This window comes from Capra hircus, chromosome 8 (genome assembly GCF_001704415.2).
Source record: "Capra hircus breed San Clemente chromosome 8, ASM170441v1, whole genome shotgun sequence".
NCBI lineage: Eukaryota > Metazoa > Chordata > Mammalia > Artiodactyla > Bovidae > Capra > Capra hircus.
This window is the reverse complement of record NC_030815.1, coordinates 75421718-75435721: the sequence shown is the minus strand read 5'-3', so window position 1 is coordinate 75435721 and position 14004 is coordinate 75421718. Positions and strand designations below refer to the sequence as shown.

The window sequence follows — 14004 nt, the reverse complement described above, 5'->3', positions numbered from 1 at the left end:
ACCAGAGCAGGTTCCTGTGAGTCTTTCTTAATCTTATAGCCCCCCAAATTTAATTTTGTTAATTTAATTATTTATCACTTGACTGCACTGGATCTTGGTTGAGGTAACGAACTCTGAGTTGCAGCATGTGGGATCCAGTGGACCACCAGGGAAGTCCCCACAAATTTTAATTTTGTAAAACGGTTTCTCTGCATTTCTTTGATTAGTGGTGCAGTGAGTACCTGTCTTGTTTGTTTATTGATCATTTGTGTTTCTTCTTTTGTGAATTGCCTTTGTGTAGAAGGTGGTAGATAAGAGTATGGCCCAGTGTCCTGAACACAGTAAGTAGTCAATATGCCCTTTGTTAGTTGATTTCACTGACCTGCCTTCTGTTTCGAATAGGTGCTGAAGGACTCTTTCATTGGCAATGCCAAAACCTGCATGATTGCCAACATCTCACCAAGCCATGTGGCCACTGAACACACTCTGAATACTTTGCGCTATGCTGACCGGTGAGTCGCCCTCAGGTGTCAGAGTGGTGGGGGTGTGTGTGTGTGAAAAATGCACACACAAGGATCTGACCTTGAGCTCCCCAAACCTGTTCTTACTGCCAGGGGAATGTGCAACTGGCCATGTGAAGAATGTGTTTTGCTAGGCCCTGTCATTTTACCAGTGTGAATGTGACAAGAGGAAGGTGACATGTTCCCTTGTTCAGGAGACAACTCCATCAGTGGCTCTTAAATAGCTAACCGGAGATGAAATATTTCTCCAGGGTGGAAGGCTTCATGAGGTTTTCTTCCTGCCAGCCTCAGCCCTAACTGTTAGGGATAGAGTGCCTATTATTTGTCAAAGCAGAAGTACTGAGAGCTATGTAGGTCCAGAAGAGATCAACCTTGTTTTATGGAAGGAGAAACTGAGGCCCAGAAAAGAGCAGGAACCTTAAAAGGGCTCACTGGGCATTGGTGGCAGAACCAGTGCCTCTGACTGCCAGACCAAGGCTCCAGTGACTTTGGCATCTGCCAGGGTCCCTCCCAGTCTTACCCAGGTCAGGTGTCTCCTACTCGTTTGACAGTGCTCTCGTTACCATCCTTTCCTCTGGCTGCTTTGCTGCCTGGTCCTACCATACAACACCTCCTCTCAGTCTCTCAGAAGCTGTCTCCAGAGTTAACAGACTATTTGAGGGGAACCTGGTTTTCTTAAAATTGCTGTTGAAGAATCTTTCGTATCTGTGGCATTTTATGAAACTCACTGGGAAGGAAAGATAAGCTATCATTTAAGTTCCATGAGAACAGGAACCTTATCTTTTTCTCCACTGTCTCTGTCCTGCCTAGACAGTACTTGGTACCTAGTAGGTGTGTTATTAATATTAATGAATGAAAGGAGGAGCTCCCCCTGGGCGTCAGGGCTTGAGTGATGTTCTCTGTGTACTTTATCTCAGTTCAATAGGAGAGACCATTTACAAAGTGGCTACTAGAATGGACTCTAGAGTGAAACTATCTGGGCCAGTACCCTGCCTCTGCCACTAGCTAGCTGAGTGATCTTGGCAAGTTTGCAACTTCTCTGGACACATTAAGTTCCCTTAATGTGAACACGGATAATGATAACACCTACCTCATGTAACATTTACATGGATTCAGTGAGGTGACATGTGTGAAGGGCTTAGGGCCACACCTGGCACAGAGTGAACACTCATATATGTTAACTTCAACAACGATAGTAATATTATAGGCATATGCTCAGTCGTGTCTGACCCTTTGTGGTCCCTGGACTACACAAGTTCCTATCCGTGGAATTTCCCAGACAAGAATACAGGTATACTGCGGAGATACTGCAACTTTGGTTCAGACCACTGTGATAAATCGCACTGAAGTCTCAGATTGGTTTCCCAGTACATGTAAAACTTATATTTACACTATACTATGGAGTTTATCATGTGTGCAGTAGCATTATGTTTTTAAAAAACAATGTACATACCTTAATTTAAAAATAATCTTGTTGGAAAAGTGGCACTGATAGACTTGCTCATGCAGAGTTGCTATGAACCTTCAGTTTGTTAAAAAAAAACTCTCCTGATCATGGAATATTGGATGCATGCTAATATCCTCAGAGAAGACACTGATCTTTGTTCAAGTAAAGTAACGTATTTCATGTTGAAATAGAATATCCTCTTTATTCTTTCCTTTATTCTCTCCCAGATGAAAAAAGAATGCCCAGTTCTTGTAATACTTTTCTTTGGTTTTTGTTTTCTCTGAAAGCTATAGGAATGGAATTCCAGGAATGTACATTAACATAAAATGGTCATTTACAGGGTCAAAGAACTAAAGAAAGGCATTAAATGTTGTACGCCAGCTAACAGTCGAAATCGAACATCTGGAAACTCTAACTCTTCTCCAAAACGAATTCAGAGCTCTCCTGTGGCCCTGCCAGGGGACAAATGTTCTCCCAAAAAAGTCAAGCTGGGGCTTCAGCAGCCGCTCACAGTGCCATCTGGCTCCATGAGAGGGAAGGCCCATCCTCTGGCTAGTCACCCAGCCAATATCCCTTTTGCTTCTGTACCTAAGGTTCCTGGCAAAGAGGGTGGCTCTCGAGGGAGTCCTCCCCGAGAGTGGGTCATTCAGACTAGCTCTAGCAAAGGAACCGTGCTGTCTGGACATGTAGCCATAAAAAGGGCAGAAGAATCAGCTGCACTATGCTCTGAGAAAAACCCAATTGGCAACAAAACCGCCCTAGGCTGGGGAAGCAGGGCGCCAGGCCCAGGAGGGGACCTGGCCCATGGTAAGCCACCCTCCCGGTGCAGGAAAGTGCAGCCTGTGCAGAAGCAGCTTGTGTCTCGAGGCGAGCTCTCCTTTGGCAGCGCCCAGCGCTTAGCGGAGTACGGTCAGGGCAGCAAGGAGGGCGCGCCGAGCTGGCCTGCCTCTGAAGCCTGGACCAACATCCCTGCGCAGCAGGAGGCGAGGGAGGAGCATTTGCGCTTTTACCACCAGCAGTTCCAGCAGCCACCTCTCCTCCAGCAGAAGTTACAGTACCAACCCCTGGAAAGGTTTTTATGCCGGTCCCGGCCCCCAGAAGGGCAGCTCCAGAGTGACATCCCTCCTCCCTTCCACCCTCATCGTGCTGAGAGTCATGATGGAGCCCAAGTCCCTCAAGCCGAGGACCCTGATGACAGCGACTTCAGTGAAGATTCTTTTTCACATGTCTCCTGTCAGAGGACCACAAAGCAGGGAGAGGGCCCAGAGAACAGCGAAGGCTCGTTCTTCCTTCATCAGAGGGAGCAAGGTCCTGAGGAGCAGGTGGCTGAAAGGCAGCAGAGACTGTTTCTCAGCCCAGATGGTGACAAGGAGGGTGTAACTAGAAGCTGGGTGTACTCCAGGGACCCCACAGGCCACAGAAGGATAGCGCTCAATCACAGCCGCAGCCCAGGTCAGGTGCCCTTGGACTGGAGCGGAGAGGAGGACTCAGGCTCCTCAGGGCCTCCTCCCAGAGAAGACCTGGCAGGGAAGCCTTACTGCTCACAGGTGGACTCTGTGTATGATCGGGAAGGAGGTGGCGGCCCTGCTTTTGACCTCAGACAGGAAGCCTTCAGAAGTGAGGTTCCTGGGCAGGCCGAGGGCAGCGTGCCATCCCTGGAGGAAGATGGTTTCACTTGCTCACTATCCCACATCACAGTTCCTGGATCCCCAGACCAGAGAGACACAGTGAGCACACCCCTGAGAGAAGTCAGTGAAGACAGCCCAATTCTGGAGACCAGACCAAGGAAAAACAGTAACCCTTTCCAAGGAGAAGACTCTAATGGTGAATTAGGCACGTGCTCTGAGTATGCTTCCGGACTGATGGCTCCGCTCACCATGTCCCTCCTGGAGAGCCTGGATGATGGGGGGGCTCCTTCCTGGGAGCAGCCGGCCCAGGATGGAACTGCGCATGGTCTCGTGGCAGTGGACACAGAGAGGCCAGCAGTGAGCCGCACAGTGTCATCGGGTGATCCAGAGGCGGTCCTGCCAACATCTTCGGCAACCGAGCACCTGTGGCTCTCCTCATCTCCCCCCGACGACAAGCCTGGGGGCAGTCTTCCAGCTCTGTCCCCATCACCCATCCGTCAGCGCCCACCTGACGAGCTGCCCAACGGGGAGGCCCCAGGGGAGGCCTGCCAGAGCAGAGGGACTGCACTCTTCTCCCGGGGGCACCATTATGCCAATGCTGAGACAGAGCTGGACAGCTCCCAGGGTTTCCTGGGAAAGCCCTTCCTCACCTTACATCCTGGAGGACCTCACGCTGGGCCTACACTCACCCCCCGAGCAGGAAATAGTGATGTGGCTGACCAGCCTGGGGCCCAGGAGAGAAAGCAGCTTACTGGGCCCAGCTGGCTAGAACTGGGTTTCTCCACAGACCCCATCACACTGTCTTGCTACAATGAGGACATTGCATGGCTCAAACATAGGCCAATCCCAAGGTCCTTAGCAAGGCCAGGCTCTCCCCTGGTGGCCAGCTGCTCTCCCAAGACCGCTGGGACACTCCGTCAGCCTGCCCTGGGACATGCACAGTAAGTTGGACTCTCCTACCTAGACTTGGGCCCTTTGGCATCCCTACTCCCACGCCAGCTTATTGTCTGTTCTGGGAATAGCTATGGTTGGCTCAGAGACAGGCTTTGTCCACCTTTTCAAGGGAGCCTGCCTAGATGCATCTGACATGAGCAGTAGGAGTAAAATGTATTGGAGCAGGCCTGCCAGGGTGGGTGGGCCCTCAGCCTGGGAAAGCTAGATGTGAGGGAGAGAAGGGAGGATCTGATCCCGTGACCAAGCCTGAGACCCGAGGTGAGACCAGAATCCTCTTCATTCTGGTGGGTATGTATTCTTGGAAGTGCTGTCCCAGGATACAGCAGCAGCAGACTGTGCCCCCAGAGCCCCAGCATTCTAGGCACCTTCCAGGATGGCAAAGGTAGGAAACAGGGGCTGCTGACTGTGCTGCTTTCCCCAGAGGAGGGTACAGCAGAATAAGACAGCCTTAGAGGATGTGAAAGGAGCGGGGCTCGAGGGCTAGAGGCGCAGGACGGCAGGGTGGCAACAGATGCTTCTCTGTGAGGCCGCAGCCCTCCACTCTGGCTCAATTCCCAGGGCCAGCTGTCTGCCTGCTCACTGGGGCTCGGCCTGGGCCTTGGGCAAAGAGAAGGGCATGCAGGGATGTCCAGGGCAGGAGCCCACCTATAGCCAGGGGACAATCATGCTGTTGTGTGGTCTCTACCCATAAGGGGGTCTGACAGAAGGCAGATCCTCCAGCTTCTAGCCCAGACCCCTGTGCTGTGGTCCCTGAACTCCCCACAGAGAGGAGAAATGCCCGCAGGCTAGGTGGCAGGCTCTACCTTGTGCCACGTGCAGGCTGCAGTGGCATAGCCTTTAGCTTCTGTGCAAAGAAGCTGTGAGCAGCTCTGGCGGAGAAGCAGCATCCAGCCCTGTCTTTCAGTGAACCCGGGAGGCCCTGGGGGGCGGCTCCCCAAGCCACTGTCTCTTCCCAGTACCTCATGGCTACTCCCTAGTCCCTTGACAAGCCCTTAAAAGAACAGGTGAAGAGGCAGGAGATGGTGGGGAGCTCATTCCCATCAAAGCCTCGACCTCTTTGGGAAGCAGCAGCTCCTGGCCTAGAGATGAGGCTCAGTTCCAGAAAGCTGCCCAAGAGAGATGGGAGGCCAAGGCTCACAGCATCCCTTCTGCTTCCCAGGCAGGTGGTCATCCAAGCACACCAGGAACAGCTGGATGAAATGGCTGAGTTGGGCTTCAAGGAGGAGACCCTGATGAGCCAGCTGGCTCCTACTGTAAGTGGTCTTGGCTGGAGCCTCCAGGGCTGTTGGGACTTAGCCTGCAGCTAGTTTGACGTTGTTTAGTCACTAAGTCATGTCTGACTCTTCTGCAACCCCATGGACTGTTGCCCACCAGGCTCCTCTGTCCATGGGAGTCTCCAGGTAAGAATACTGGAGTTAAGTTGCCATTTCCTTCTCCAGGGGATCATCCCGAACCAGGGATTGAACCCACGTCTCCTGAATTGGCAGGCCTGTTCTTTATCACGGAGCCACCAGGGAAGTCCAGCTAGTTTGATAGTCATCCCTGTTTCCTGCAGTGTGTGCAGAAAGGGTGTGCTGCCACACTGTAGCTTTGTTGAGGCTTTGAGCCTTCTCTTGCCACTCCTCTGAGCTGGCTTGAGGGGCGCAAGGACAGGTGGGAGATGGCGTGACACTCCCCATTCCCAGGCCACTGTTTCCAGCCTCTCTCCTTGCCATTCTGCCTTCCTAGTGGCTTATTGGAGGCCCCTCCCTGTGATGGTAACAGTGACTTGCCTTATGCAGACCAGAGGTACTTCTAGAAAAACACCCTTGTGCCCTGCAGATACCTCTCTGTAGAGAAGGGGGCCCACCCTATGCCATGGTGACTATCCTGCAGGTTTTCCAACTGGAGAAGGGGCCTGGGCTCTGAAATCCTCCTGCAAGAGAAGGGATTAGAAAAGCAGATATGACAGAGGGCCAGTAACAGCAAAAGCTCCATTTGACCTTTGTTTCCTTTCTCAGGATTTTGAAGGTTTTGTGATTCAGCTAGATGAAATCATGGTTCTGAAGTCCAAGTGCATCCAGAGTCTGAGGAGCCAGCTACAGCTATACCTGGCCTGCCACAAGCCAGCTGCAGGCCCCGAGAGGACAGCGGTGTCTTAGAGTGGAGTTGGTACAGGGTGGCTGGGCTCTCAAGAGCTGGAGGGGCCTCCACCAGGTCCCTGTGCAGATCTCGGCACCCACTCCCTTGTCCCTCCCATGCTGGTCGCTCCCTCACCACTCATGGCCTGGGCTGGGTCCCAGCTCCTCTCTCAGAGCAAGCATCTGTCCAATTCCAAGCACCGGGGCTTCTGCAGGGAAGGACAGATGAGCCTGAACAACTTCTAATAGGTCTCTCCCTTTTCTTTGGGGTTGAGGATTTGCGTTACTGACCCTTTGTGGAAACACAGTTGGGTCTAATAACCCTGTAGATGTTTCTGAATTTGGGGGTCTGAGGATGGGGGCGGGCGGTGGTCAGCGGTAACCTACAGGTTGGAGGTTGCAAGCTAGGGGAGAGGACATGCTGAGCCTAGAGGTTTTACCAGCTGGATTCTGTGCCTTCCTCCAGGACTTGGTCAAAAACTAAAACGCTGGTGCTAGTGGGGTTGGGGTTGGGTGAGATCTGCCCCACCAGCCCTTGGGAGGTTAGCTTTTGATGAATAAACCGTAACTCAATGTCTAACAGGAGCAGATGCGGGACAGGTCTTTTGCTTCCAGTTCCCCTCCCTCTCTGCAACCCAGTATTTAGACGGAAGAGGGCGCTCGCATCACTGCATTCTTTCCCAATCTCTGCCTTTTGCTGAGATCATCTACCTGCATCATATTCCTAAGTCCTATCTGTGAGTCCTCACCCACTGTACTCCCCCACAGAATAGCTGAATGGCTGGAGTATCTCAGGCAAGTCCATCTCCTAGCCTCACCTTTATCCAGGGTCGCCCTGGCCATCTACTCGCCCTTTCAGTGGCCTGTGTTCACTGCCTTGGCATTAAGCGCTCTGGCCAGTGAGACTCTAAAGCAGTTTTACACACATACATGCACCCCTTCATGTGAGTTGTTTGCTGTGTATCTTTTTAACAGAAAGAAGCTTAAGAAATAACAGGTAGTCCATCACTTACCAAGGCCACCTTGGATCAAGTTGAGATTCACATGTCAAAGCCTTGGCCCTGACACCCATTTTGATATGAAATTTTGATCTCTTGTAGAAGTTAAAGGATAACTTCTACAAATTTTAAAAGAAGGGTTTAATTAATTTTAAAGGCCAGAAGAGGGGCCAACTGGCCTTCTGAGACAATGGCCATGCCTCATCTGACCACCAGAGGGTGGCCTCTTTCCAGCTTACTGCTCCCCAGCCCAAAGGTTCTGTATCCTCAGATCATCACTACAAAAATTAGAGACCCACCCATCCAAGCCAAGAGCACAGGGAGGACTGTGGGGGAGAGAGTATTACAACTAAGGACAAGAAGCTAGGGATAAATCTAGTACCCCTGAATACAACAGCACCACTGAGAGCTAGTGAAGAAGTCTGAATCCCCGTCCTACCTGTGGAATACATAAATATGACTGATGCTGCTCACAGGACAAGGGACTTAGTTCTCACTTCTGACTGCGTCTCCCAAAGGCCAAGCCCGTCTCACTTCCACAGTCAGTCTTGCAGGAAGGCACATGTCTATGTCCTTAACCCAGAAACCAAGCTATGTCAGGTTTAAACAGACCCTTGTGTCTAGGCCTGCCTTTCCAAACCAAAAACCTGGGTTGCACAGGCCTAAGGGTTGGAAGAAAGGAGTGAAATGACAGAAAATGGTTAGCTTCTGTTCCATCCCCAGCAAATCCGCTTACCACTCACTAACCTCCACCCTGCAGCGAAACATTCCTTGACAATAAAGAAATCATCACAACAGGATATACCTTTTAGATTTTTATTAGTAGTTCTCTCTGAAGAATCAAAATAGTTAGCAAATTACTTTAGATTCATCAAGACTGTATATCCTTTGTATTTAGATCTTTAATGATGTACAACATAATACAAAACCAACCAAAGAGACTGATTTCTATGACTAGGTGTTATTCGTTGTGTCGTCCTAGAGCAGGGACTGGAGGGACAGGCTGTTCTCCAGGGAGAACTGAGGTGGAGTTAGTGCTGGGGGACTAAATCATGGCCTGCTTTCCCCCACTTGATGTGCTGGGAAGGGACAAATGATTCCTTAAACTGACAACTGCTTCCTAGAGTAGGGGGCTCTAAAATCCTGGGTAGCAGAAGATTGTAGTCCAAACCAGGCCAAAAGAAACAGGCTGGGGCAGGGAAGTGTGGTAAATGCCTGGCAGAAAAGGCAAACTCAGGGCCCCAAGGGGTAAAGAGCATTCTCTGCACCTCAGAGACATTGCAGAACCAGTGTCACACTACGTGACATTGTTAAAAAGGGAAAGAAAGAAAACCCTGGAAGAACCTTTCAATTGCACTCAACTTGGATTAGAGGTCAGCCCACTCTTGCGGACGAGGGAACATCTAGCCCCGAAGCAGCACTGAGTCTGGCCCCACCGCCGCCTCCTCCCCAGCTCCTTTTGGCAGCCGGGCCAGGTTTCGGCTGAAGCCATACAGATCCCAAAAAGACCAGAGAAGTCGATCTGGAGGGCCAAGGCGGGAAGGACACTTCTCAGGATACAAATACTTTTAATATGGAAGGAGCCAGGACAGTTCTGGGGGCATGTGTATGCCCAAATCTTACCCACTTTCTCCCCAGCTCAGGACCTAGGCTTGTAGAGACTTGGCAAGCACAGTCTCCACACCTGACCTTCCACCCCCAAAAGAAAATCCGGAAGTGTGCCCCTTCTCCTTCCCCACAGGTGGGCTCCTCAGGGCCTCCTGCAGGGGTGGTTCTGTGGCAGGGCCTAGGCAGGGCCTCATCTCAGCTGGCTCCCGCCCGAGCCATGAGGTCTTCCAGAGCATTGTCCTGGTCGTTGTTGTGTAATAGCAGAACTTCCTTAATATCTTTCAGTTCAAAGCCCATTTCCTTAAATTTGCTCATTAACTGAAGAAACTCCATCATCTAAAGAGAAGTAAGAGAATACAGATTCAAGAAAGGGTTCCGGCCACATAGCAGAGCCAAGTAGCAGAATACATGCCTAAGGGGCTGCTTGGGAGGGCATCCTTGCCGGAGCCTCTCAGGGCCCCAAGCAAGCAGAGGAGGGCCGTGGAGGAAGACAGGTTGATGCCACAGCCAGTCATCCCTCAGGGGCCATACCCAGGCTCCAAATCTTAATGACCTTCATTCAAGGTCCCACCATCAACATCCATGCTCCCATCCAGCCTAGGCAAAATGACTAGACATCACCCCCGTCATCTGAAAGTACAGCTTTTGCCCAAGTCATTTTTTCCCATCCCTTCCCTGGGATTGTTGACGGTCTTCAACCTGATACTTCCATGTGAGCCAAACATCCACGTGCCTGTCTGGACACAGGAGATTCTTGCACCAACTAGTTCTGCCTACAGTCAGTGGGAGGGATGAAGGCTGTGGAACAGGAGTGCCCCCAAGACAGACTGCTTTGTCCCTTCTTTCCAGAGGGTTCCCATGAAGCATGGAGGCGCCTACCTTTTCCTCTGAACACTGCTGCATTTCCAGAGCCTCTTCCACCAAAAGAGGGTCAAAGCCCTTCTCACAGAGCTGTCCATGTGCAAAGAGATAGTCGAGAATCTAAGAAAACAGAAAGGGTTTAGCACCTACTGCCACTGTTTTCTGTGCTTCCCAAAAGTCTTATACAAATCAACACGTCTGCTCCCCACCTTGACTATTACATCCTGGATAGGACTTGACTTTGTACCTTGAACTGTGTCCAACACAGCAGGACCCCAGTGACTATTTGCTGATAGACACACCCTTCTAAATATGCATTCACAGTCTTCAAAGGAGTTCCCGTCACAGCTGACTCACATCTCCCAACTGACGTCAACCCCACAGCCTGGGCAGGATATTCTAAGAAACCACCCAAGTCAGAAAGTGCTCCCAAGGCTTAGGGCTCCAGTACCCTATATTAGAACTGCCTGGGTGCTTCTGACAGGATAGACATTTGTGGAAGATGACATCTGACCATACCTCAAGCCTATTCTGCCACTGCCTCAGGAGAAGCAGAGAAGAGAAGAGGGGTAACTGGGTAAGGTAGTCCTCAACGCCAGTACTCCCAAGTCTGTCCCTCAGCCTAGGTCCCAGAGCCCCCAAAACAAGCACTGCTGGAAACTCCCAACAAAGCCCCCCTGAGTCCTGCCTGCCCTCCCTAATCACAGGAAAAGACAATGGTGCTGTGAGTCTGAGGGACTCCAGGACGGAGGCAGGACACTTCTAACTCCCGAGATCGGGGGCCTCTCCCCTGCCCCAGCCCTGTGGCTGACCAAGCACTCACCTGCTCAATATTCTCTCCTTTCTTCTTCATGGCTCTCAAGACACACTCGTATGAGTAGCCCATGCTGACCACTGTCTCCACACAGTGCCGCTCGCTGGGGGACAGCGCCTGCAGTTCAGAGTAAGCCTGGGGACAGCTGGGATTGTTGGGCACTTGTGACACTGAGAGATTAGGAGGTGTGACCTAGTGGGGGAGAGACAAAGGATTAAGGCAAGCAGACAGACCCAGGCCCCAGAAGACAAGTCACTGAGGTGGCCCGATCCAGGGGTTTATCAATCCTGACCTAATCAAGCCTCCAGTCAAGTAACCTGCCTGCAAGAAAGGGCCAGATTTCTGGCCAGACATCCTGAGGAAGAACAAAGGGGCAGGGGAGCTCCAGCTGAGGGACAGAAAAGTTGGGAAGACACCTGCAAGTGTGACTGTCCTCTGACCTCATCCTGCCTTGCAGAGTGAGGAAGCCTTGCTTTTGTAGCACATGAAAGCACATGCCCTTTCCTGCCCAAATACCCTGGGTTTGTAGTGGAGAAAGAAGTTCTGAAAACCGCCTTTGGTAGCACCCTGCTGGCTGCTACGACTTCTCTCCAGGGCTCCATTATCCCTTTCCTAAACTGCTGTATCTGAGTACTAGAGAGATCATTAATCTCAAATCCCCTCACTCCGGAACTGACTGTCCCAGTAACCGTGTCCATCACCTCCCAGTGTCCGTCGTCACATCAATCACTGGGCTGGTAGATGGCCAGCTCAGGGCTCCCACGCTCTGCTACAAAAGCAAGGCTGAAGACTACCGCCCCTCCAGGCTGTACCCTCAAGGACTGGAACATGGTCCCTAGGGCCCAGCCTCTACTGCACTGGCCACCAGCGGCCTGCTCCTACCACCGGCCCCCAGCCTGACTGGACAGATTCCCAGACTTAAACCCTACCACCACGTCTGATAATAATCAGCCCCAAGGCAAAAAGGCAGCTCACTCCCAGGCTGAAGGACAGAACCACCATGGGAAAAGCTGACAACCTGGCTCATCTCCCAAGAACCAGGAAAAATCATCCAAGAAAATTTTATTTAACCCTCTCCTATTTTGGGGGTTTGGGGGAGAGGAAGAGAGGAGGAAAAGAGCCTGCTTATCCTAGAAGCATGTTCAAAATTCTATAGCTATAACCAGATACTCTCCTCCAGGTCAGCTGGGGGAAGCCAAGAAGCTTCAAAGCCTGCAGTGTCTGCTGAACCCTCTCACCAGAGCACACTCCAGGCAGTACAGTCCTGGGGCTCAGTCATCAGGGTGCAAGAGTCACGACGGCACAGGAACTGAGCACACCAGTCCAGCCACTTTACGGGCCCCAAGACTGTCTTTAGGGGCAGGTTCTGCCTGGGCCTGGAAATACCAATAGCCAAACGGCACCTTCTTCACATTGCTGGCACAGTACTTCTCACACAAGGAGCTCCCAGACATCAGGTACAATGTCGCGTCCAGTTCTGAATGCTCGAAGCTTGGCTCTGATACGCGTGTCTGTGTGCTCAGTGGCTCAGTCATAATTGACTGCGACCCAAGGACTGTAGCCTGCCAGGCTTCTCTGTCCTCGGAATTTTCCAGAATGGGTTGCCATTTCCTTCTCTAAGGGATCTTCTCAATCCAGGGATTGAACCTGCATCTCCTGCGTCTCCTGCACTGGCAGGCGGATTCTTTACCACTGAGCCAGCTAGAAACCCTGCGCCCTGATACATTGATTCTACCTTCCAAAATCCACTGAAATGATGATAAAACTGTATTAACCTTAGAAAAAGAGGGCATAACAGAAGACGATGTATTTCAATGAAATTTTAGAAGGTGGAATGCTAACGGAGGCAGAATAACTGGCAGAAGCAGTGAAGTTACAAGTGGGAGATGGGAGAGTCACGTCCAGCGGGAGACCCCTGAGAAGGTTTCAGCATTTGGAAGCACCAGGTACTGTTGGGGTAAGGCAAAGTACGAAGGCAATGATCAGCAGAAAACCCTCAGGAAGACCTTCCCCAACCCACCTGTGGAGATAGAAGGTTTAATCTAGAAAATGGGAATCAATAATAAAAGGACAGATACCAGGCACAGCATATGGCAGAGGGAGGTACAAGAACCAAAACGGGATTGAGTAAGCCTATCTCAGTATCCTCACTTTCTTTAGCCTTCAAGCAGAATTCTTAGATAAACTTTAATAGCCCCCAAGATCTTCATATGATGGTGTTTTACAGAGCTCCCTTCAAAGCACTGGTGGCTCAGACGCTAAAGCGTCTGCCTGCAATGAGGAAGACTCGGGTTTGATCCCTGGGTCAGGAAGATCCCCTGGAGAAGGAAATGGCAGCCCATTCTAGTACTCTTGCCTGGAAAATCCCATGGATGGAGGAGGCTGGTAGGCTACAGTCCATGGGGTCACAAAGAGTTGGACACGACTAAGCAACCTCACTTTGACTTTCTTCAAAGCCTTCTCTGGTGGCTCAAGATGGTAAAATCTGCCTGCAATGCAGGAGACCCACGTTCAATCCCTGGATCGGGAAGATCCCCTGGAGAAGGGAATGGCAACCCACTCCAGTATTCTTGCCTGGAGAATCCCATGGACATAGGAGCCTGGAGGGCTACAGTCCATGGAGTCACAAAGAATCGGACACAACTGAGTAACTTTCACTTTCACGTCAAAGCCAACTAACTAGTCAATCTTAACGATCAGCAGGCACACCCCAACATACATATTCCCCACATTTTGACTGTTTTTCTTTTAGTGACTCACTCTCAAAAGTGAATAGAAAGCCAAAGCCACAAACATAAGACCAAACCAGAAGAGGGAAAAGACAAAGCACCTGGAAATTTAAAATAAAGTAAAACTTTTATTTAAAATATTGTGAGATTTTTTTTAATGGTATGATAGTCAAGGATATGTTTCAGATAGTAAAACATAAAGTCAAAGAGAAAGAAAAAAGATAGCAAATTAGAAAAACATCAAGGAGGTCCAACATCCAGCTTATAGGAAGAACAGAGAAAACAGAAATGTATAATACCAAAAACAAACCACAGCAACCAGATTTTGAAGACTGAGCTGAGCCT

The 14004-nt window shown here is 50.7% G+C and overlaps 2 protein-coding genes across 6 annotated transcripts in view; one reads left to right on the top strand and one right to left on the bottom strand.

Moving 5' to 3' along the window:
• KIF24 (kinesin family member 24) overlaps positions 1–8447 on the top strand; it is a 70556-nt gene extending 62109 nt beyond the window's left edge. For both annotated transcript variants that reach the window (XM_013966141.2, XM_018052372.1), the window contains exons 11-14: positions 382–491; positions 2288–4516; positions 5689–5782; positions 6530–8447. In XM_013966141.2, coding sequence (XP_013821595.2) covers positions 382–491; positions 2288–4516; positions 5689–5782; positions 6530–6670 — 2574 coding nt within the window. In that variant the 3' untranslated portion in view covers positions 6671–8447. The remainder of the gene's footprint in view (positions 1–381; positions 492–2287; positions 4517–5688; positions 5783–6529) is intronic.
• The window catches only part of UBAP1 (ubiquitin associated protein 1), a 65901-nt gene continuing 60346 nt past the window's right edge, over positions 8450–14004 (bottom strand). For all 4 annotated transcript variants that reach the window (XM_018052373.1, XM_018052375.1, XM_005684070.3 and 1 more), the window contains 3 exons: positions 10940–11122; positions 10135–10236; positions 8450–9591 (listed from right to left, as the gene is read on the bottom strand). In XM_018052373.1, the coding sequence (XP_017907862.1) occupies positions 9451–9591; positions 10135–10236; positions 10940–11122 (426 nt within the window). In that variant the 3' untranslated portion in view covers positions 8450–9450. The remainder of the gene's footprint in view (positions 9592–10134; positions 10237–10939; positions 11123–14004) is intronic.